The 25750-nt window shown below is 39.5% G+C and overlaps 1 protein-coding gene across 2 annotated transcripts in view; it reads right to left on the bottom strand.

The window, feature by feature from the left end:
- LOC106913001 (NLR family CARD domain-containing protein 3-like) overlaps positions 1-24703 on the bottom strand; it is a 33784-nt gene extending 9081 nt beyond the window's left edge. The window contains exons 1-12 of one of the 2 annotated variants that reach the window (XM_088015382.1): positions 24161-24694; positions 18704-18850; positions 15725-15870; positions 13128-14985; positions 11395-11574; positions 10430-10603; positions 9741-9893; positions 9189-9368; positions 7947-8120; positions 7249-7401; positions 6693-6872; positions 15-188 (exon numbers count right to left, since the gene is read on the bottom strand). In XM_088015382.1, coding sequence (XP_087871508.1) covers positions 15-188; positions 6693-6872; positions 7249-7401; positions 7947-8120; positions 9189-9368; positions 9741-9893; positions 10430-10603; positions 11395-11574; positions 13128-14985; positions 15725-15870; positions 18704-18850; positions 24161-24189 — 3548 coding nt within the window. In that variant the 5' untranslated portion in view covers positions 24190-24694. Of the gene's footprint in view, positions 1-14; positions 189-6692; positions 6873-7248; positions 7402-7946; positions 8121-9188; positions 9369-9740; positions 9894-10429; positions 10604-11394; positions 11575-13123; positions 14986-15724; positions 15871-18703; positions 18851-24160 lie in introns of those variants that run through there. The other variant, XM_088015383.1, reaches the window with a different exon arrangement.
- Positions 24704-25750: the final 1047 nt, after the last annotated feature.

Below are 25750 nucleotides of genomic sequence, written 5' to 3'. Positions count from 1 at the left end.
TGTAATTAACATACCACAATAATTCCAGTCTGCAGCCTTCAGTCTGTAGAAAACCACAGAGCTCCTTCAGTCCAGAATCTCCCAGGTTGGTCCCATCCAGCCACAGTACTGTCAGATGGGTCGGGTTGGACTTCAGAGCTGAGAACAGAGAAGTCCAGCTGGTCTCTGACAAACTGCAGTCCCTTAATCTGAATAAAAGACAAAACATGAGCTGAACCCAATAGGACGCAGTTTAAACTGAAATGTGAACAAATAAGTAATAAAAAAGTAGAAAATTAATTTCCCTTAATGTAAAACAAACATGATGAACTGATTCTAACATCTGACCCAGTCAAACATGTTTAAAGAGTCCAAACCAGCAGAACCAGAACATTTTATCAAAAAGAAACTTAAAATTTTCTATAAGCAGCAGCATGGGTGAGGTGAGCTATTTCTGCCGGTTCCTGATCATTAGCTGGAGACCCAACTTGTAACCGGATCAGAACCACTCAGTTTATTCATCAATGGCCTTGGGTTCTTCTTAAAGCTGGTGAAAGCAGCCAGCGTTTGCAAAAGCCTATCAAAAGTTTCTGTTGGTATTTCCACCTTCTACCTAGCTGTTCGCGGTTTGCAGTGAGAACCTGATTTAGGTGAGGTGAAGGAATAATCTTTGGTGGCAAGGAAGTTAAGCGTTTACCAACTAGGAAATGAGATGGGGTAAGTGGCTGGGGTTCTAATGCATCACTAGTTACATAGGACAGAGGCCTGGAGTTCAACACTGCCTCAACTTCAGTAAGAACAGTTGTGAGCTCCTCAAAACTCAAAGATGCTTTCCCCAGTACCTTTCTTAAGCATGTTTTTACAGATCTCACAAGCCTTTCCCAGAATCCCCCCCACCAAGCTGCTCGCTCAGCGATAAACTTCCACGTGATTCCCTTGTCAGTGAAAAACTCTGTGAGTGTCGATCCTAAGATATTTTGCCATAACTCTTTTAAATCCTCGTCAGCCCTTTTGAATGTTCTAGCATTGTCAGAGTAAATGACCCTACAAAGACCTCGTCTTGCAATGAATCTCTTTAAGGCCAATAAGAAATTCTCTGTAGTCTGATCTGAGACCAACTCTAAGTGTACTGCTCTTGTCACTGCACATGTAAACAGTGCTATATATGATTTTACAGACCCGTCCTTAGTTTTAACATATAAGGGTCCAGCAAAATCTACACCAGTAACTTCAAAGGGAGGTGATTCTGTTACTCTGTCTCGAGGTAAGGGAGCAGTAATCTGTTGTGCTGCCTTAACCTTTAGTTTTTTGCAAATGTAACATTTTGAAACAATGTTTCTTACAAGCTGTCTGCCTCTCAAAATCCAATATTGTTCTCTAACTTGAGTTAATGTGTCTCTTACACCAGAATGCATCACTCTTTTGTGACATGACTGAACTAATAGTTCAGAATACTTGTGATTTGTCGGTAGTATCCAAGGGTGTTGTTCTCTGAAACTAAGATCTGAATTCTGCAGCCTTCCCCCAACACTTATTAGACCATTTTCATCTAAGAATGGTTTCAAATCTTTGATTTTAGAATCTACCTTCACATTTTGGTTTGACCTTAACTGCAATATTTCAGAACTGAAACAACTCTCTTGTGTTGACTTAATCCAGTACATTTCAGCTGCACCAAGTTCTTCTGTACTTATTTCTCCCTGAACCTTCAGATAAGATCTTGTGTTACTAACAAACCGCTTTACCCATGCAGTGATTCTTAACATGGTCTTAAGCTTGCTGTACCTTTCTAAGTTTAACAGAGGTTCAGTTTGCTCAGTGCCAGTGAACTGCACGACAGTCTCATACCCAGACCTCAGCTCTGCATTCACTTCATCCACTACATAGTCACTACAAATGTTCAGTTCCTTCTCATCCGTAGACAGTGAAGTGGGTCCCTTCCACCACAGCTGGCTCTTAATAAGGCTCCGAGCATGGTAACCCCGCGTAAGAAGGTCGGCAGGGTTCATTTTGCCAGCACAGTGGGACCAGAGTTCTGGATTTGTGAGCCCTTGTATTTCTGCCACTCTGTTGCTCACAAATGGTTTCCATCGACGTGATGAGCTGCGGATCCAGTGAAGCGTGATCATAGAGTCCGTCCACATGTTGAGCTGGTTTTTCTCCATGTTCAGTGGCTTAAGGAGGCTGTATCCTAATCTTGCTCCAATAAGTGCACCCATGAGCTCCAAGCGAGGTAATGTCATTTTCTTTAATGGTGCTACTCGTGACTTGGAGGCCACAAAACTGGTAATAGTCTCTTCTAGGTTGTTTTGTCCTTGAAGATATGCCACGGCACCGTAAGCCTTTTCACTTGCATCACAGTAGACATGCAACTTTACAGTGTGTGACTCTTTGTTAATCTCAGTGTGGTACCACCTGGGAATAGACACCAGGTGTAACAGTGGTAACTCCACACACCACTGCTCCCACTTCTCTTCTAAGTCAGTAGGTAATGGTTCATCCCAACTCAGTCCCTTTTCCCACATCTCTTGGAAAAGGCACTTTACTCGGACTGTAAAAGGAGTAAGAAACCCAATAGGGTCGAATATACGGGCTGATGTTCTTAGTACACTTCTTTTTGTATTTTCTCTGTCTTTCAAAATGTCCATTAACCCCTTTTGATCAAACACAAAATCATCGTGTTCCGGTCTCCAAACCAGTCCAAGTACTTTAAGCACATTTCCACTGGACTCTGTATCACCAGTGAGCTCTACTCCATTCTCTTTCCACATGGCTTTCAGATCAGGTGAGTTGGTAACCCATTTGCAGAGGTTCATGCTTGCCTGAGAGAGAATGTACTTTGCTGCAGTTGTCATGTGAAGAGCATCCTGCACAGTAGGTGAGCTTGAAATAAAGTCATCTACATACATAGAGTCTCTGAGAGCCTGTACTGCCCTTGGCTGTTTTCTTTCAAATTGTTTGAGATGTTTTCTGATAGTGGCAGCAAGCAAGAATGGGCTGGGAGTTACTCCAAAAACAACTCTTTTCATCCTCAGGACACGCACCTCATTTTTCCAGTCCTTAGCTAAAGGTCTGTGCATCCACAAGAACCTGACAGCATCTCTGTCCTTTTCTGCTAGTGAGATTTGAAGAAAAGCCTTAGTTATATCAGCAGTAAATGCTATCTTGTGCAATCTGAACTTTATGAGCACATCTAGCAGGTTTGGGTTCAGGTTAGGTCCAGTGTACAGACAGTCGTTGAGGGATGGACTGTTTGCCTCATGTGAGGATGCATCAAATACCACTCTAAGTTTGGTTGTGGCCTTTTCTTCTCTTATTACAGCATGATGGGGCATATAATATTTCACAGTCTGTTGATTCATTTCTGGTTTTCCATCTGCAACCTCCTCACAGATACCATTTTGAAGATAGTCTTCTATTACATCGTTGTATCTGGCAAATAAATTTACATCAGTCTTCAGCTTTCTCGTTAGATTCTCAAAGCGTTTCTTCGCTACCCTGAAGTTGTCTGGAAGCTGGTCTTTGTCACATTGCCAGGGTAACTCAACTTGGTACCTTCCGTCTTCAAATGTTGTTGTTTGTTCAAAACGTTGCATAATTTCTGAGTCCTCTGGGTTTTCTGACTGTTTATTTACAATACCCAGGGACTCCACCTCCCAGAATGCATGCAACTGATTAGACAGCTGGGTGTCTTCGTTCAAACTAATGTGCATACACGTGGTGTCTGTAACACTGGAGGTAGTCACTGGTCCCTGTAAAGCCCATCCAAAGAGGGTTTCAACTGCCACTAATGAATCTGTAACCCTTTGGACCTTTCCAGTAACAGCCTGCCAGTAGTAATCTGCTCCAATTAACATCTGCAACTCTTGTTCATTAGCACCCTCTAGTGGAAAGTCTCCAAGCTGCAGTCCTCTTTTCTTAATCTCTGCTTGAATGGGCTCAGTTGGTACCTTTATTACAGCAGTGCACACCTCGGGGGTCTCTACAGCATCTATTTCGATTTTCCGTTCAGTGTTCCACACATTTTCAAGTTGAACTCTCACTATGTTGCGTTTTTCCACTACAGGACTGGTGGAACCAAAAACATGGAGGTTTAGTGTCTCTTGCCTCACAACTTGCAGTCCTAGGGCTCGGACAATGTCTCTGTGAACAAAACTACGCTGGCTACCTCCATCTAACAGACAGCGAGATATTTTTCTCTCCTTTGGTCCTACAGCCCATGCCTTAACCGTTTGGAGCAATACTGTGTTCTGAGTATTTGTCTTCACTTTGACTGAGCTGGTCAACGAAGACAACACAGCCTCTGCATTTCCACTATTGCTGGTACTGTCGACTTCTGGTTTAGCTTCAGATTGTTCACAAACTGACAAGTGGTGTTTTCGATTGCACTGTCTGCACAAAATCTTCACTCTGCAGTATTTCGCAATATGTTTCGGGCCCAGGCAGACAAAACACCGTCCAAGTCTTTTCAGTTTCTCCCTGCGTGCACTTATTGTAAAACCAGGACAGTTCTCTGGTTTATGGTCATTACCGTCACAAAACACACAGGTTTGTGGCACGACGCTGGCTGTGTGCAAAGCAGTCGCTGATGGAATGCTCCACTTTCTAGGTTGATCACAGGCATAGGATGGCTTACCCACATGCTTGTGTTGTGGGCTCGGGCTCTTCAATGTGTGGCCTGGTCTGGTCAGCAGAAGCGCCCGTTCTCTGCTTTGCACTTCATTTTGCAGAAACTGAATCAATTCTGGGACTTTCCATTCGTTAGTTGAGTTTTGTTGCCGTGTATAAGCAAGTGCTATGTCTTCTGGAATAAGCTGTAGCAACACTGGACATAGGAGACAGCCGTAAGTATCACTTTGCACTCCAAGAGACTCCAAGCTGCGTATCTGGATCTCACATTCATCATAAAGGTGCCTCAAAGCTGCAACATCAGATGATCTTCTCACAGGTGTCAAGTTCAGCAATTTAGACATATGAGCACTTATCACAATATCCTTCCTTCCAAAACGATTCTGGAGTAACTCTATTGCAGCATCATAGTTGACATCTGTCATTGTCAGTCCTGCAATAGTCCGAGCAGCTGCTCCACTTAGGTAAGATCTCAGGTAAGTGAACTTGTCCGTCTTACATAGTCCATCATTTCTGTGAATGGCTGATTCATACTGTGACCAGAATTCCTGCCATTGGCTTATTTCTCCATCATACTTGATTATCGTTAGTTTGGGCAGTTTAACCGTCTGTTTGGATTGTGATGAAAATGAGCCGTTGTTTACGTCACTCACACGCGCTCTTAGGGTGTCTGTAGCGGTCTCCTGCAATCCAATAACGTTGGTGGTGCGAACCTTCCAAATGAGAATCCGGTCCGTGTAATCCTGTGAGTTCGTTATCTCAGTGTCCAAGTCTTCAATTGACGTTTCATCTTCTATGCTCTTGTCCAAATCCAATAAAATTTCCTCCTTAGAAGATAAAACTGCCAGGAACTCACGCAGTCTATCCATATCGGGACTCTCTTTGCCCACCTCATCCTCTAGTCGAGTTAACAGCTTCGTCGTTGCTGTTCGGATAGTCGACCGTTTCCTCTTTAACCGCTCCAGTCCTTCCGTCATGTTGGCTGCTAAACTGAGCCTTAGCTTCACTTCGTTCAGAAAAATCAAAAAAAATTCTTATTCCCGGGTTTCGGCACCAAAATGTTACGGAGTAAAGCTTCTTCTCAAACAAGACGGAGGCTCGTATTTCTTTTACTGAACCTTTCTGTTCAGTATTTATTGAAGAGGAAAAAAACGGCGTCAGCTGATAACGGACAACAGCTGTTCGTTACCAATAGCAATCAAAAGTCAACAAAGCAAGATAGTGACAAAACAGTAACAGATCCTTAAGCATTCTTCAAAATAAAAGACTTCCTCTATTCAAATAAATCATGTCTTGCACTGAAATATATTTCACTTCGCCTTTGTAATTATATACAATCATGTTCAATACAATTAATAATAATCATCATGTAAATTATGCTTAACATATAATTGTAAATCAGTCACTTATCATGCAAATATACTGAACAACATAAGTGTAAAAAAGTCACAACAAACGGAGGCCATTATATCCTAAGGAGACGTGACCTGATGAAGCTTCATCACAGAGACGAGGCTCCAACCGACTGACAGCTGTCAGACTGAAGAGGATGGTTCCTCTCTGACCCGGCCCAACAGAACCACAGCTTCAGGACAAAGCTGCTGCTGCAAACCTCACTGACATTCATTTAATCTAGATTTGCTTTTCTACAATCAGTCACTTCTTAGATGTTTCATTAATGATTATTTGAACTGGTCAGTGTTTGTGGATGTGACCCTGATTCGGCTCTGGAGGAAGAGCATGTCATTCTGGATGTAAAGATGAGAATCAGAAATGAGAAATAAAACAATCTGAATCATTACAAACCAAACTGAAACATATCCATCATTAATTAACTTCATTTGAATTATTTTACTCATTTTGTTCATCAGTCAAAAACATTTTAAAGTGAAAAACTGAAAATCAAAGTTGAATAATCTTAAAGTCTGAAATAATAAGATAATTAAATTATAAGGTGAAATGTTTTAGAGATTTTAATCTGACATTTAAAAAAGTTGTTTTAAAGTATTACAATAAAGGTATTTATTAAACTAAGGACTAAAGTATCAATGAATGATTTTATTGTATAAATAGAGAAAACAAACCCCAGATTCTTCACTTTACTGACTGAACACTCCAGGATCTCAGACACATTTTTCATATCAGAGTCTCCACCTTTATATATGTAGATTGGACTTATTTCCAGTTCAGTCAGATCTGGGTTGGACTTCAGATTTGAGGCCATAACCTCACACTGAGCCTTTAGGAGCCTACAGCCACCAACTCTGTGATGAGAGAAGAAATAAATTCAGTTCTAATGCAATCAATCTGGATCATAAAAAGACTAAAATATGATAACAGTGATGTCATCATTTGATCAACATGTCGGACGGCTGGACGCTAGAGTCCTGCTGGACTTCCTGGAGACATGGACACAGCAACAACACTCATCTTCACACCAACACAAACACAGGAACACAGCAAGCTGCTGGCTCCTGATTGGACACAGAGACAGCAATCAGCCAATCAAGAAGCGTGAACCATTCTCCTCCCATTGAGAAGCTGCAGCTTTACTGGGAAAATTGGAACTTTGCTTTGATGCTAACTGGGTTTAGTTCAATATGCTGACAGCAGCTAGACTCACTACAAACATTTACTTACTCTACAGTCTTTACAAGATCCTTCAGCTGCTGAACATCTGACTCTGTCAGATTGTTTCCATTCAGGTCCAGTTGTGTCAGATGGAGATGGTTGGACTTCAGAGCTGAGGCCAGATAATCACAGCTGATCTTTGACAAACTGCAGAATCTCAACCTGAATAAAGAATAAAAGATGTGAGTTGAAGCCAACAGGATGCAGCTTAACCAGTCCAACAGAACCAGTTAAAGAGTCTCATGAATATTAAAGCCAGAGTCCAAACCAGCTGCTGCTTCAATAAAGACCTGCTGACTTCAGAACCAGAACCAGAACCAGAACCAGAACCAGGTACTGGGTTATGATGTGTTGCAGGATTTTAGTCAGTAAATCATTCCAGGTTCTGGTCAAAGAGTTGAAGCATCAATCATTGATTATCAATTTGTTCCTCTCAGATTCCAGGAGCTAGAATTCACTTTTCTATATTGGGTTGAATGACCTTTGACCTGCTTCCAGTGAAGCACTGGGGGTCTGAATGCTGTCTTGTTCTGACCTCAGATCAGCAGGTCCAACTCAGTTACACAGAGGGACTAAGTTAAACTCTGGATCCAAGTCCAGAAATAAACTCAGAAAATATTTATTTGAACAGAAGATATGAATGTTGATTTATGCTCAATTATATATAATTATTCACAGAAATATCAATAATTATGTAATTAACATACCACAATGTTTCCAGTCTGCAGCCTTCAGTCTGTAGAAAACCACAGAGCTCCTTCAGTCCAGAATCTCCCAGGTTGGTTCCATCCAGCCACAGTACTGTCAGATGGGTCGGGTTGGACTTCAGAGCTGAGAACAGAGAAGTCCAGCTGGTCTCTGACAAACTGCAGTCCCTCAGTCTGAATAAAAGACAAAAGATGAGCTGAAGCCAACAGGATGCAGTTTAAACTGAAATATGAACAAATAAGTAATAAAAAAGTAGAAAATTAATTTCCCTTAATGTAAAACAAACATGATGAACTGATTCTAACATCTGATCCAGTCAAACATGTTTAAAGAGTCCAAACCAGCAGAACCAGAACATTTTATCAAAAAAGAAACTCAAAGTTTTCTATAAGCATCAGCCTGGATGAGGTGAGCTATTTCTGCTGGTTCCTGATCATCAGCTGGAGACCCAACTTGGTAACCGGATCAGAACCACTCAGTTTATTCATCAATGGCCTTGGGTTCTTCTTAAAGCTGGTGAAAGCCAATGGAAGCCATTATTTCCTAAGGAGACGTGACCTGATGAAGCTTCATCACAGAGACGAAGCTCCAACCGACTGACAGCTGGCAGACTGAAGAGGATGTGGTTCCTCTATGACCCAGCCCCCACAGAACCACAGCTTCAGGACAGAGCTGCTGCTGTAAACCTCACTGACAGACTGAAGAGGATGTGGTTCCTCTCTGACCCAGCCCAACAGAACCACAGCTTCAGGACAAAGCTGCTGTTGCAAACCTCACTGACATTCATTTAATCTAGATTTGCTTTTCTACAATCAGTCACTTCTTAGATGTTTCATTAATGATTATTTGAACTGGTCAGTGTTTGTGGATGTGACCCTGATTCGGCTCTGGAGGAACAGCATATCATTCTGGATGTAAAGATGAGAATCAGAAATGAGAAATAAAACAATCTGAATCATTACAAACCAAACTGAAACATATCCATCATTAATTAACTTCATTTGAATTATTTTACTCATTTTGTTCATCAGTCAAAAACATTTTAAAGTGAAAAACTGAAAATCAAAGTTGAATAATCTTAAAGTCTGAAATAAGATAATTCATTTATAAGGTAAAATGTTTTAGAGATTTTAATCTGACATTTAAAAAAGTTGTTTTAAAGTATTACAATAAAAGTATTAATTAAACTAAGGACTAAAGTATCGATGAATGATTTTATTGTATAAATTGAAAAGACAAACCCCAGATTCTTCACTTTACTGACTGAACACTCCAGGATCTCAGACACTTTCTTCATATCAGAGTCTCCACCTTTATATATGTAGATCGGACTTATTTCCAGTTCAGTCAGATCTGGGTTGAACTTCAGATTTGAGGCCATAACCTCACATTGAGCCTTTGGGAGCGAACAGCCACCAACTCTGTGATGAGAGAAGAAATAAATTCAGTTCTAATGAAATCAATCTGGATTATAAAAAGACTAAAATATGATAACAGTGACGTCATCATTTGATCAACATATTGGCGGCTGGACGCTAGAGTTCCGCTGGACTTCCTGGAGACATGGACACAGCAACAGCACTCATCTTCACACCAACACAAACACAACACAGCAAGCTGCTGGCTCCTGGTTGGCTGATTGCTGTCTCTGTGTCCAATCAGGAAGCCTGAACCATTCTCCTCCCACTGAGAAGCTGCAGCTTTACTTGGAACACTGGAACTTTGCTTTGATGCTAACTGGGTTTAGTTCAATATGCTGACAGCAGCTAGACTCACTACAAACATTTACTTACTTTAAAGTCTCTAAAAGATCATTCAGCTGCTGAACATCTGACTCCTTCAGGTCATTTCCATTCAGGTCCAGTTGTGTCAGATGGAGATGGTTGGACTTCAGAGCTGAGGCCAGATAATCACAGCTGATCTTTGACAAACGGCAGAATCTCAACCTGAATAAAGAATAAAAGATGTGAGCTGAAGCCAACAGGATGCAGGTTAACCAGTCCAACAGAACCAGTTAAAGAGTCTCATGAATATTAATGCAAACATGGTGCTGCTCAATAAAGACCTGCTGACTTCAGAACCAGAACCAGAACCAGGTACTGGGTTATGATGTGTTGGCTGATTTCAGTCAGTAAATCATTCCAGGTTCTGATCAAAGTGTTGAAGCATCAATCATTGATTATCGATTTGTTCCTGACAGATTCCAGGAGCTGGAATTCACTTTGTTAGACTGGGTTGAATGACCTTTAACCTGCTTCCAATGAAAGGGATTTCTAAACACTGGGGGTCCGAATGCTGTCCTGTTATGACCTTAGATCAGCGGGTCCAACTCAGTTACACAGAGGGACTAAGGTTAACTCTGGATCCAAATCCAGAAATAAACTCAGAAAATATTTATTAGAACAGAAGATATGAATGCTGATTTATGCTCAATTTCATATAATTATTCACAGAAATATCAATAATTATGTAAATAACATACCACAATGTTTCCAGTCTGCAGCCTTCAGTCTGTAGAAAACCACAGAGCTCCTTCAGTCCAGAATCTCCCAGGTTGGTTCCATCCAGCCACAGTACTGTCAGATGGGTCGGGTTGGACTTCAGAGCTGAGAACAGAGAAGTCCAGCTGGTCTCTGACAAACTGCAGTCCCTCAGTCTGAATAAAAGACAAAAGATGAGCTGAAGCCAACAGGATGCAGTTTAAACTGAAATGTGAACAAATAAGTAATAAAAAAGTAGAAAATTAATTTCCCTGAATGTAAAACAAACATGATGAACTAATTCTAACATCTGATCCAGTTAAACATGTTTAAAGAGTCCAAACCAGCAGAACCATAACATTTTATCTAAAAGAAACTCAAAGTTTTCTATAAGCAGCAGCCTGGATGAGGTGAGCTATTTCTGCTGGTTCCTGATCTCTGACCCGGCCCAACAGAACCACAGCTTCAGGACAAAGTGAGGAACCTGCTGCTGCCCTCATTTTCATTCATTTAATCTAGATTTACTTTTCTACAATCAGTCAGTTCTTAGATGTTTCATTAATGATTATTTTAACTGGTAAGTGTTTGTGGATGTGACCCTGGTTCGGCTCTGGAGGAACAGCATGTCATTCTGGATGTAACGATGAGAATCAGAAATGAGAAATAAAACAATCTGAATCTTTACAAACCAAACTGAAACATCTCCATCATTAATTAACTTCATTTGAATTATTTTACTCATTTTGTTCATCAGTCAAAAACATTTTAAAGTGAAAAACTGAAAATCAAAGTTGAATAATCTTAAAGTCTGAAATAATAAGATAATTCATTTATAAGGTGAAATGTTTTAGAGATTTTAATCTGACATTTAAAAAAGTTGTTTTAAAGTATTACAATAAAGGTATTTATTAAACTAAGGACTAAAGTATCAATGAATAATTTTATTGTATAAATTGAAAAGACAAACCCCAGATTCTTCACTTTACTGACTGAACACTCCAGGATCTCAGACACATTCTTCATATCAGAGTCTCCACCTTTATATATGTAGATCAGACTTATTTCCAGTTCAGTCAGATCTGGGTTGAACTTCAGAGCTGAGGCCACAACCTCACATTGAGCCTTTAGGAGCGAACAGCCACCAACTCTGTGATGAGAGAAGAAATAAATTCAGTTCTAATGAAATCAATCTGGATCATAAAAAGACTAAAATATGATAACAGTGATGTCATCATCTGATCAATATCTGATCTTCCGTTTACTGGGTTTGACCCGACAGAGAGTCTGTGCAGTTCCTGACTAAAGTCCAGGTTCTGGTTCTGGTCCAGGCTTCATGTCCTCAGACCTTCAGCTCAGTCAGATGTTGAAGATCTTCTATCATCTGTGAAGGAAAGTTCAGTTTTCTCTGCAGCATCAGAGCCTCAAAGGTGCTGCAGCAGCTGATGAAGAGGCTGACTGAGTTGAATGAAGGAAACTACTGAAGATGATGGAGAGGAGGAGAGGAACTGCTTACAGCTCTGACTCACACTGACTTGGACTAGACCGTTTGTCTCCTTGAGATCTTCCACCAAGCAGGAAATGAGTTATAAATGAAGTTAGCAGAGCAGGAAGTCCAGCCTGCTGTGGAGCTCTGGCATCTCTGGGTTTGTTTAGCCCATATCTGCTGCTGCAGCATCTTGAATCCTCCTCATCATTAATAATAGTAGTATATTCTATAGAAACATGGCTCCCAGCAGCAGATTATTAAATGCTGCCACAGAGGAAACTGGGAGCAGACCAGACACATGATGCTCCCAGTTGTGTCTCTGTTCATCTGCTGGATTTGATGCTTTAACAAAGTAGAAAGTGGACAGTGTGGATGTCAGAAGAAATTGTTGCTAAACTCCTAAAGAGCTGAAGAGCAAAACCCCTGGAGGAGATGGAGCGTTTGGGTCCAGCAGCATCTTCATGGTGAAGCAGTGAAAGTTCTCCTAGTGCCTAGAAGAGGCTTGGATGTTTAAAGTGTTGAAGTGTCTCTCCAGGTCTTCATGGAGGACAGCTAACAGCTTCAACAAAGGCTGCAGATGAAGAGTTGATGAGGAAAATGGTTCCAGCTCTGGAAGCAGAGTTCTCAGAGCTTTGGGAGGATCTGACAGAAACTAGGACTTTTTCTGGAACCAGACAACAATCACCACATTTTGGTCTCATTTACAAACTAGTGGAGGAGGAAAAGGTGAGGATGATGACAGAATGAAGAAGATCAACACTGTTCAGAATGTTTATAATTAATGCAATGGTTTATTTTAATGGTTCAACTTTTCATTAAACCTAAACAATTATTTTATAAAAACAGTCAAAGATCCTAAAAGGTGAATTATGGAGCAGCAGCTCAATGAGTGAGGAAGAGTTTAAAGTTTAAAAAGTTTCTCTGGCTGATTGCATCTTAGAGAAAATAGAAATGTTCTAGAGTTCAGGGTTTTCCATCCATTTCAACCTGAAAACTGATAAAAAGTTAAATATTTTTAAATGATCAAAATGTATAAAAACCAGAAGCTGCAGCTGTCCTGGATGAACTGAATGTTTAGATGTTTGAAATCATCCAGAGGATGAAAGAAGTAGTTAAAAGCCAAAAACATCCAGAAGTAACTTGAAGAAAGAAGAAGAAACAGGAGGACAATAGTGCTGAATCAACATTCACACAATGAAAACATCTGGACTCACCGAGCCTTTCTGCAGTTCCTCACAGCTGGAACCAGTCTCCGTCGTCCTGGTTCTGATGTGTTGTACTTCTCCAGGTCCAACTCATCCAGAACCTCTGACATCTGCAGCATGAAGGCCAGAGCTGAACAGTCAGACACTGAGAGGTGCTTCCCTGAATCCAGCAGCCGTTGGGTCTCCTGATAAAATGAGAGGTCATTCATCTCCATCAGATAGTAGAAGATGTTGATGCTTCTGTCAGGAGAGATATCAAAAGCGTTCATCTTCTTCAGGTTGGTGATGATTCTCTGGATGGTTTCTGGACTGTTCTCTGTCTGACCCAGTAGGCCTCCTAAGAGTCTCTGGTTGAACTTGACAGTGAGACCATGAAGGAAGCGGACAAACAGATCCAGGTGACTATTTTCACTGCTGAGGGATTTATACATGACTTTCTTCATGTAATCATCTAGAGATGTTTTGTTGTATTTTTGTCCCAGGAACGTCTTGAACACCTCACTATCCTCATCTTCCTCACTGTCCTCATCTTCCTCACTGTCCTCATCTTCCTCTTCTTCTCCCAGGAACCTCTTGATCACCTTTGATTTCCTGGTGATGAAACAGTGGAGCATGTAGACTGCAGCCAGAAACTCCTGGATGCTCAGATGAACAAAGCAGTAGACTGATTTCTGAAAGATCACACTCTCTCTTTTGAAGATCTCAGTACAAACTCCTGAGTACACCAAGGCCTCTGTGACATCCAGACCACACTGCTCTAGGTCTTCTTGGTAGAACATGATGTTTCCTTTCTCCAGATGTTCAAATGCCAGCCTCCCCAACTTCAGAAGAACTTCCCTGTCAGCCTCCATCAGCTCCTGTGGACTTGTCTCAGGTCCTCCATGGTATTTCTTGTTCTTCCTGTTCTTCTGGACCAGCAGGAAGTGTGAGTACATATCAGTCATGGTTTTGGGCAGCTCTCCTCTGTGTTCTGAGGTCAACATGTTCTCCAGGACCGTAGCAGTGATCCAGCAGAAGACTGGGATTCCACACATGATGTGGAGGCTCCTGCAGGTCTTGATGTGGGAAATGATTCTGATGGACAGCTCTTCTTCACTGAACCTCCTCCTGAAGAACTCCTCCTTCTGGGCGTCGGTGAAGCCTCGTACTTCTGTTACCCTGGAAACACAGGAAGGAGGGATCTGATTGGCTGCTGCAGGTCTGGTAGTTATCCAGATAAGAGCTGAGGGAAGCAGGTTCCCCTTGATGAGGTTTGTCAGCAGAACGTTGACTGATGACTTCTGTGTGACATCAGAAACCAGTGGACTGTTGTTGAAGTCCAGTGAAAGTCTGCTTTCATCCAGGCCATCAAAGATGAAGAGCAGTTTGCATTTACCCAGCTGCTCTTCTGGGATCTTCTGGAGTGTTGGATGGAAAACATGGAGCAGTGAGAGAAGACTGTGCTGCTCATCTCTGATCAAGTTCAGCTCCCTGAATGAAAGCAGAACCACCACACTAATATCTTGATTCTCCAAACCCTCTGCCCAGTCCAGAGTGAACTTCTGCACTGAGAAGGTTTTTCCAACACCAGCGACGCCGCAGGTCAGAACCACTCTGATGACTCCATCTTGGTCAGGGAAGACTTTAAAGATGTCATGGCACCTGATTGCAGAGTCATGATGCTTCTGGATCCTGGAAGCTCTCTCTAGCTGCTTCACCTCATGCTGGGTGTTAACCTCTTCACTCTGTCCCTCTGTGATGTAGAGATCAGTGTAGATCGTGTTGAGGAGGGTTCTACTTCCTGTTTCATCACTTCCTTCAGTCACACATTCACATCTCATCCTCAGAATTATTTTATGTTCCTGAAGAACCTCCTGCAGACCACCATCTGCAGAAACACAGAAGAAAAGAAGTAAAAAGATTTTTGCTTTAGTGATAAAGTTGGAACATAACCATCTGGAACATTAGGAGGTGTTATCATTGTATGGTTTCTGACTTCACAGAATGTGAAGATAAAAAATCAGATCTATCCTTAGCAACATTATTCTGTTATCAGACATTAAATGCAGCCCTTTAGTCATTTTCCAGATTGGATGCTGCAATCTGAAGGCATCTTCTGCTTCATTTGAGTTTTTCAGCTCTAATTTTAAAGCAGAACCTTACAGGCCTGGTGTAATAACCAATAAAAATAGAACAAGAGTCTTTTTCAGCAAAGTCAGATTAACCAACTGGGCAATTTGATAACCCATAATATTTTATAAGAATAAGAATCATTAATCAATATTAATGATATTGAACATTAATATCAATCCCAAATAAAACAACATGACACTGAGGACTCTTGATGATTTTTAAAATATTTTTTCTGAACTTTATTGATCTACTTATAGTCAATTTATCACTGTCATGTAATTTCTGTGGCTATTTTTCTGAATAGCCTCTAATTAAATGGGGACTATGTTAACCTGAGATACCAACACATTTACACCAGCTGGAAAAACATAGATTTATTTGAAATAATTGATTACAAAGAGATGGTTAAAACCTTGAATCTCCAAATCTCAACTAAAGAATGGATTTGGTTCAACAGAGACGATGGGAGGAAACTCTGAGATGTTCAGTCTCACCTGGAGCACAGCTGCTCCTCTCCCTCCCTCCAGGAAGATCTTCCCTCCATTCATCCATCCATTGTCTATCACTTCTTATCTCTGCAGGATCATGGAGGGACTGGTGTTGATGTTCAGCAGTAATCAGGTGAGAGCTGGGGTCCACCCTGGACAAGTAAAGACATTTCTTCATCACTGAAATATTTCACTAACAGGCTAGAGCTGAAGATGTTCATAAAGATCCACCACAAACTAGAGACCAGAAACTGGGTCAGAACAGAACCTCAGATCATTGATGATCTCTAGTTTGAAGTTCTTCATTGTATTGTATCTGGTATCATGACTGATCTTCCTTTTGTTGTATTTGTCCATCTGAATCTGTTCTGGGACAATAATCATTATTCTGTCTGATCCATCAGAGACTGAAAGAAACCAGAAACTAACTCTAATCTGGATCCCAGCGGAGAAAGTTGGATCCTTCAGTAACACCAGTAAACACGACTCAGTCCCAGTTTGCATTGATTTGAGCTCTTTATAAAGAGCCTTACACTATGGCAGAGCATTATGTGGATATGTTAGCAGAGCTAACAACAAGTTATCTAAAGTTCACGTTTTTAATTAGTCGTATAAATTTGGGTTTACTAAATCTGACCTCACAATGATCCTTTGGACTTTGGTTCTGTTCACTTTGTAGTTTTGTTGTTCTGATTTATTGTTTGCAGTTGTAGTTTTTGTCACAGTCCATCTTTATTGAGCCCAGTTCCTGTTTTATTCAGTTGGCCTGGTTCCTTTCATGGACTTGGTTCGGATTTCCATCTGGTTCTACTCGTCTCGCCTCTTTCTGGGTTTCTTTGTCACCAAAAGCATTAAAATCAGGTTATGTTCGGCCCGTCTGGTTTGTCTGGATAGAAGCTAAAATGAAGCTGATCTGATCTGATTGGTTCAAGGTGTTGAAAATCAAATAGATTATTAAAATAACCGATCTCTACAGTCTAATAGTAATAATCTTCACTTTTTAACATCTTGATTTACTGATGAATTTACAGAAGAAATCTGAGTTTAGAACCAGCACCAAGGACCACAAAGATGACCCAAATGTTTGAGTCAATATAAATAAATTGTGTTATTCACCTGTTGCGCTGAGGTTTAACTGTTAACACATTAACATGAAGACATTTTTGGCACTAATGGCTGATATTTAACAGTAATTTAACAGGTTTGAGGATGGAGAGAGGAGAGTAAGATATGAATCAAATGGTCTGAGATAGGAATCAAACCCTCAACCTTCACATCAAGGTTTAACTCGACCAAAACATTACACTCTAAAAGAGTGGTGTCCAAAGTTGGTCCTCGAGGGTCAGCATCCTGCATGATTTAGTTCTCTCCCTGATGGTAGTAACAACCTTTTCAGCATGAGAATGTTCCTCTTAGGCCTCTAACGAGCCATCAATTGATCCAGGTGCATTAAACCAGGGAGAGGACCGACTTTGGACACCACTGATTTAAAACATTTATTATGTATTAAACAAAGAGTCACTAAATAAACAGGAGGCACAGAGAGCCTGAAGGGATTTCACTTCAATAATTATCTATATTCACTGCAGTCCAAGCAGGTCATAATAACCACAATGCATTCAGTGATTTTCTAATAACCAATCATTTTCTGATATATTGACCAGTTCTGATTAATCTAAAGCAGATGTTTGTTTCTGAGTTTCTTGGTAAATCAGTTTTCTTTGATGGTGGATGGTTGATGTGGATCAAAGTGACATTTATTTAGTGAATTCAGCCTCACAGTCAGTCTGGGACATAATTATGTTTTAAGGATTTAATATTTTAGGAGATTACTTCACTTGTTATGAAAGGAAAATATTTAGTTTTTCCTTCACAGTTGGTTCTGATCTCTCAGCCCAGTTTAGTTCACGATTAAACTAAAATGGTTTAAATTAGTTTTTGTTTTCTTGAACCAACAGACAAAGAGTGCTAGAAAAAATAAGGATAGAGTGGTTTTGAGTTGTTCTTTGGTTTCCTACAATATTTCCTCGTTTTATTTTTCCACACTGCAGCTTCTGTATTTTCTGAAAGTTCAATAAACAACTAAAACTGGACTAAATGTCTCATTCATAGAACGTTGAAATATTCACATAATAATAATATGCACTTTACAAACTGACTTTTACAACAGCAATTATGTAAATTAAATTGTCTAATATAAAAACAAAATTAGCTTAGAGCGCTCTTGCATCTTGAAACTAAACCGGTTTGATTTAGAGTTAGAATATATATTTTACTTATCAAAGCATCAGTAATTTTATCAGCTTTGATTTAAGCTATATTTTACATAAATTATATTCGAAATAAGATGCTACAAACATTATTGTGACAGATTTTTGCACAAAAGATGAAAAAAACTTGTAAACTCCAGATTTAAATGACTGTGCATCATCTCAGCCAATGCTGGCTAACCAACCACAGTGAACATTCAGTGAATCTTTAAGATCATTCATCCTGCCTGATTTCACACTGAAGCAAAGAGAAAGTAGACAACAGAAGCGGGAAGAAAGATTTTTGAAGCTTTGAGTTTCTAACTGAAAAACTTCTGCTTTAGTCTGTCTGTTATTACTGTTTGAAAGAAATGTGTCTTTATGCTAATTTAGGTTCAAATTAGTTTAAGATGCATTACTGCATGATAACAATCCAAGTAGATAAATGTTATGTTGTTGGTTAAATCTTGGATTTAACAAGAAAATAAAAAGTTTATGCATAAACTTTTTAATTTCAAGGTTTTAGGGTTGAGTGTTTTGTGGAGTTGGACAAAGTTTATCCCAGTCCCATGAATCAATCACTAGTTATCAATGTTAATAAATATCATGGAACAGAATATGGATGCATAATAAAGCCTACTTTACTTTTCTGCCTGTCCCCTCGTGTATCCATGCTTAGAACCAGTCATGGATACACTGCAGAGTCACATGAATCAGTTAGAAACTGGTTTCTTACTCTGGTTCTGATGGTCCAGGTTCAATACTGAAGAATAGAGGTTCTGGTTTGGACCAGTCACTCCTCATAGATGGACTGATGGGTCCTTCAGGTTCTGCTCTGTCCTTCTTTAGATCCAGATCTTCCATCTTCTGGACTTCAGTCAGCCTGAGAAAGAAACCAGAACCAGTCAGACCAGTGATAATCCAGGTCCAGTAAGTGTCCTGTGAAGCAGAAAGCTGGTTCCCATCATGAGTTCAGAGAATCAGAGGAACCTGATTCCAGCTCAACCTCAGAAACTAAACGTCTCTTAAAGGCAGAACGTTTTGTCTGGAATTGTGACATCCAACTTCTCAGTCTTTCAAACAGAAACAATAAGCTTCTGCCGAAAACAAAACAAGAAAATATAAACCAGTAGAAATCACCAAGTGCTGGACTGATTCCAGTCTGACTACTGAACAGGGATTTCAACAGGTAACTTCTCATTGGAAAGGACAGACGTCACCTGTGTTCCACCACAAGGTTCAATCCTATCTAACATCTGTGTTCCTGCTAGGTCAGGTTACAAACACAGTAATCAGATTACTTACCACAACTAAATGATACACAGCTCTACATCACGATGTCACCAGGTGACTCTGAACCAATCACTGAACAGATGCTTAGAACTGATAAATGTGTGGATGTGCCAAAACTTTTCCAGCTGAACAGAAACAAAACTGAAGTTATTATCTTTGTGCCTAAAGAGGAGCGAACTAGAGTCAATGCACAGCTTCAGTTATTACAACTAAAAACTAGTGATCAGCCCAACAGCTGGGAGTAGTGATGGACTCTGACCTGAACCTTCAGAGCCACATTAAGACAGTCGCAAAGTCGGCCTTCTATCACCCGAAGAACATCTCCAGGATTAGAGGACTGATGTCTCAGCGCGATCAAGAGAAGCTCATCCATGCGTTTATCTTTAGCCGCATTGATTACTGCAACAGCATCTTCACAGGTCTGTCCAATAAATCAATCAAACAGCTGCAGCTGATCCAGATGCTGCTGCTGTTCTGACTAAAACCAAGAGGATGGAGCTCATAACACCAGTTTTAAAGTCCCTACACTGGCTCCCTGTACTCAGAGAATAGACTTTAAAATACTGTTGTTAGTTTATAAATCGCTACATGGGTTAGCACCACAATACATTAAAGATCTGCTGTTGTTGCATCAACCTTCCAGACCTCCTAGATTCTGGTTTTGGTTCTGCTCTGCATCCCCAGAACCAGAACCAAACATGGAGAAGCAGCATTTAGCTTCTATGTACTACAAATCTGGAACAAACTTCCAGAAAACGGTAAGGCTGACGTTCTTTAAATCTAGACAAAAACCTTCAGCCTGTTTATGAGTTTGATTTATAATAACTGAAAATATAAATGTACTTTGTTCTGAACTATAACTTTTCATCACTTTTCTTTATTTTTCCACTGTAATGTTGTTTTTTTGTTTATTATGTAAAACTTTAAACGGCCCCGTTTCTGTAATGTCTTATGCTAATAAACTTGATAACTTTGACTTGTCCGCTCCTCCATGATGCCGTTTTCAGGTCTGAACTGGATCTGGTTCCAGGTCTGTACAAACAGACTCAGGTCAGATGTAGTGAATGAAGGAGTGAACATTTCCTATGAAGCAGTGAATGTTGGTCCTGACCAGAGCGACTTGTTGCCATGTTGGTTCTGAAACCGTTCAGGTCCAGATCTGGTTTAGAGGAACATGTTCTGCTGAAAGTCAGAACCTCAGAGACCTGATCCTAGAGAAGAATCAGTGAAAACTTCAGTCTGAACAGTAGCATCACCTGAGAAGCAGACCAGCAGCTGTTACTATGGTAACAGTAGCAGGGCTTCACACCAGAATCTCAAAGGACACAAACTGGACCAGTTAAAGGACCAGCTGCACTTCAGCAGGTCAATTAAAACCTTCAGTTCGTACCTGAGAGGCTGAAGCTGCTGGAACATTCTGACCACATTTCCTTAAAGCTGAAAACAAGATAATAATTTTTTTTTTCTAAATGTCAAAGAAGGAGCAAAAGGTTTCCAAGAGACATTTCACTATTGCTGCATCGTTTCTGCCAGCAGGTCTGATTAGAAACTTGGATTTCTCTAATGGCAGCAACAAGAAGATACAAATGAAGCCTGTTTATGTTGTTTTACAATTTGGATTAAAATTAATGTTTCTATTGCTGATGTAAATATTTAATACATCAATTCCCCCCAAAAATATTTTTTACATATTGAATTTATTACTCCAGCATCACAAAAAAGGTTGAACTTAGTTTATAGCATTAATAAAATTAAGCTGCATTTTAACATGTATCCAGCAGAAAGTTAATTCACTTTGGTTAATCAAAGTGAATTTATGATTTAGCAAGAAAATAATAATATGTCCACATATTACCAGGTTGGTAAGAATGGCTTCTTCCCTTAATAACTCATTATTTGAGAACTTTGTCTGTGGAAGAAAGTTATGTTTGTCTGATTTAGTTTTATCATCTGAAACACTTAAGAATTATAAAAAAACAAAGTGTAGAACAAGAGCAGAAACGTAATATCTAACTTCCTCATGATCTCAGACGTAAAGAACTGCAAACATGTCTGTTCATGTTCTGACTCTGTTCACTGACAAGTTTTATGGACAAAGTTGAAGTTAGTTCCTAATTCCAGCTTCCGATAGCTAAAGGGTGATTCCACCCAATTTTTCACTACCTTCGCATCTTTAATCAACTCTAGTTTAAAAACTACTACACCTTGACACTTCAAACCTGGACTAGATTATTCTCCTCTTCAAGTTGGATATTTAAAACCATGTTTGGGACTTATAAAACATTTTTCTGATTTTTGAAAACTCAATAAAGTTAGATTTTCACAATTTTTTTGCATCTCTTTCATACTAGAACTGCTCTAATTAAAAAACTACAACACCTATACTCTTCAAACCTGGCCTAAATTATTCTCTTCTTCAAGCTGGATATTTATAACATTGTTTGGGATTTGTGAAACATTTTTCTGATTTGTGAAACTTCAATAAAGGTTGATTTTACCACTTTTTTGCATCTAGATCACACTAGAACTGCTGCAGTTCCTACAACTCATTGACTCTTCAAATTTGGACTGGATTATTCTGCTCTAATAGCAGAACATTTGAAACCATGTTTGGGATTTGTGAAGCCTTTTTCTGATTTGTGAAACTTCAAAAAAGGGCGATTTCACCACTTTTTTTTTTATCTTGGTCACATGAGAACTGCTCTAATTCCAAATCTACAACACCGAGACACTTCAAACCTGGACCAGATTATTTTCAATTAATAGCAGCATACTTAAAACCACCTTTGGGATTTGAGAAACCTTTCTCTGATTTGTGAAACTTCTATAAAGTTTGATTTCAGACGTTTTTTGGATCTTGGTCACACTAGATCTGCTCTAGCTCCAAAACTACAACACCTAGACTCTTCAACCTGGACTATATTATTCTGCTCTCATAGCAGAATATTTTAATCCATGTTTGGGATTTGTGAAACCTTTATGTGATTTGTGAAACTTCACTAAAGATCAGAATACTATTCATACTTGTTCCATGCAGTTTTTTCAAATTCAATTCTAATTCAAAACCACTTTATTAATCCCAATGGGAAATTAAATGTTGGTGTAACTCATTAATTCTTCAGTTATTGTAGATGGTGATGGCTGTTGGAAGGAAAGTTCTTCTGCAGCAGTCTGTTAAGTGAAGTTTCACAAATCACAAACATGGTTATAAAGATTTTTCTTTAAGAGGAGAATAATCTAGTCCAGGTTTGAAGTGTCTAGGTATGTAGTATTTTAATTAGAGCAGTTCTAGTATGAAAGAGATGCAAAAAAAAAACAAACAAAAAAACAACAACAACAAAAATGGTGAAAATTGAACTTTATTGAGTTTTCACAAATCAGGAAAAGGTTTCACAAATCCCAAAGATAGTTTTAAATATCCAGCTTGAAGAGGAGAATAATCTAGTCCAGGTTTGAAGTGTCTAGGTGTAGTAGTTTTTAAACTAGAGTTGATTAAAGATGCGGAAGGTAGTGAAAAATTAGGTGGAATCGCCCTTTAGCTATCGGAAGCTAGAATTGGAAACTAACTTCATCTTTTGAATTGGAAACCAACTTCAGCTTCGTGTTTTACGGTTTAGTTACTTCGTGTTTTACGGTTTAATTGGAACAGAAAACTTCCCCAGCAACCTTTGATTTAACAACTATCCGAGTAACTTTGGTGATCACAGAACCAGAAATAATCATTATAAAAACATATTGCTGCTTTGCTGACCATGGTGCTGACACCAAATGCTGTAAACAGAGCTGCAGGGACAGGAAGTTACTCTGGAACAAACATCTGTCAGAGAATCAAGCGGTTTCTGACCGCAGAGAAGTTAGTTTCAAGTTGGATATTCAATATTTGAGCTCCGCGGAGTAAGCGGCGTTAAGCTCAAGGTAAAACAAATGTCTGTGCCTGTGCGACACAGCAGAAGTCAACCAACAATGTATATGGTGCTCTGGACAACAGTTTTCCTTTTTTTTGTGAAAGTATGTCAGAAACATGTCAACACTGTTACCTACCAGAGTTGGTGTTAGTAACAGAACTGACAAGACCATAATAATTTAGAACTGAAAACTCTGTTACCATCAACTCTGTTACCCGATTTGGTAACAGAGTTGATGGTAACAGAATTGACAATTTCAAACATTTTTATTAAAAACTCCACTTGTGAGTAGAAATGCTGAAAACACATGAGACCAATGAGATAATGGTTTAAAAACCAGTAAATAAACTTGTCTCTGATCAAAAATCTGTGGTATTTTTCTCATGATACTTTGGTAACAAGATTGATGTTGAAAAACATAACCCCTGGTGATTGTGATTTTTAGACTAAAATATTTCCCAGAGAATGGCACATAGACCTCTGTGTGTTTGAGGTCTTACCAGTAAAAAAAGTAAGTGACCTAATTTTATGCAGTTTATATAGCCGTAGAAGGTAATTCCACAGATTTACAGGGGCAAAACCATATGGTAACAGAGTTGACAAAAAATTCTCGGACACATATTTTTTCGAAAATAAGGGTATTTTGAGTTAATTTAATGTGATGTTGTTATTAAATTGACCATTTAGGCAGTTTAAAAAAAAGATAGAAAAAACAAATTTACAAAAGAAAAATAATAAAACATAGGTTTTTGCATCATTTTTCAGGTTAAAAAAAAAGACAGTACCCAACTCGGACGACAAGAAATCTTGGTTTTTCAGCTATATAAAACAATTTTAAATGTATTTATTTAAATGTTTCTACTTGTTAAATATTATGATCCATTAAAATGAGTAATAAATTACTAAAACATTTAAAAATTGAAATATTTTAATATACCAGACAAAACATGATGACTCTGGACATCAAATGTATCTGCAATTATAGAATCACTCACATATCATCCAAGTGAAGTGAAGCATCCATGCTTCTTATGTTACATTCACCGTCCAGCGCTGGAGCCAAGTGACAAGAAGCCAAGTACACCAAACGCTGTAAACTGAGCTGCAGGGACAGGAAGTTACTCTGGAACAAAAGTCTTTCAGAGAATCAAGCGGTTTCTGACCGCAGAGAAGTTAGTTTCAAGTTGGATATTCGATATTCGAGCTCCGCGGAGTAAGCGGCGTTAAGCTCAAGGTTGATCCGATTTATGAACGCTAATGTCGGCCAGCGGTACTCCACTGCTCCCGGCCCGAGCTCCGCGGAGTAACCGACGTTTAGCTCAAGGTTGATCCGATTTATGAATGCTAATGTCGGCCAGCGGTTCTCCACCGCTCCCGGCCCAAGGGCCCGAAGGTTCACTTAGGGACTATCAACAAATCACCGAACCAAACACTCCTGTCAAACAAATGCTAATAAATGCCTTGAATTGTAACCAACTAACTAATTGTCAGTGCTAATTCATGCTTTTACATGAGACACAATATCATCTTTTAAATTTTAAAGTGATGTACAATATTTTCAAAAATTTTAATATTAAATATTATGTTTTCTTCAATAGCTTCCAGGTCATGTGACCTATTGACTCAAAATCACTTTGAAATAATTATACTAATCTCTATAGATGAGGCACAGGCATTTGTTTTACCATGAGCTTAACGCCGCTTACTCCGCGGAGCTCGAATATCGAATATCCAACTTGAAACTAACTTCTCTGCCGTCAGAAACCACTTGATTCTCTGACAGATTTTTGTTCCAGAGTAACTTTCTGTCCCTGCAGCTCAGTTTACAGCGTTTGGTGTACTTGGTTTCTTGTCACTTGGCCCCAGCGCTGGACGGTGAATGTAACATAAGAAGCATGATGTTCCCCTTGGATGACATGTATGGCTTGTGAAATTTAATCATCTTTTGGCATTAAAGATTGTTTTTATATATAATCAAAACTCATTATTTCTCAAGGTAGTTTACAATGAGTGGTTCTGGTCAGGCCCTGAAACTGGCTAACGGACATGGGTGGTGAACAGACAGAAATGAATGAACTCCAACAATGAACAAGATCCAAAGATACTTAAACTCCTCCACTTGGGTCAGGACAATCTTCCCTGACCTGAAGAAGGCACTGTTAAGAATGAAAATCCTAATCGATGAATCATAATTTGTATTGACACATGGAGCATAAAATCAGCCAAGAAAAGCATTCAGACTCCTCCCGGCCACTTCACACTCATCTGCATACTGCTCCAGTAAAGCTGTGGATCATGACCTGATGAAGCCAGTAGGGCCACATCATCTGCCAAAAGCAGAGGTGTGATCCCAAGGTCCCCAAAATTGATCCCTTCAAAACCCCGGTTGTGCAGAACGTGGCCTCGGACAGAAAACCCCCAAATCAAAAAAAAAAAAAATCTAATCAAATTTTATTTATATATCACATTTCAACAACAAGGCATTTCAAAGAGCTTTACACCAGATGTCTGTGCCTCATCTATAGAGACTAGTATAATTATTTCAAAGTGATTTTGAGTCAATTGTTCACATGACCTGTAAGCTA

This window comes from Poecilia mexicana, unplaced genomic scaffold (genome assembly GCF_051168715.1).
Source record: "Poecilia mexicana isolate PSO_F unplaced genomic scaffold, ASM5116871v1 scaffold_18, whole genome shotgun sequence".
NCBI classification, from domain to species: Eukaryota; Metazoa; Chordata; class Actinopteri; order Cyprinodontiformes; family Poeciliidae; genus Poecilia; species Poecilia mexicana.
This window is presented reverse-complemented; position numbering and strand designations above follow the sequence as displayed.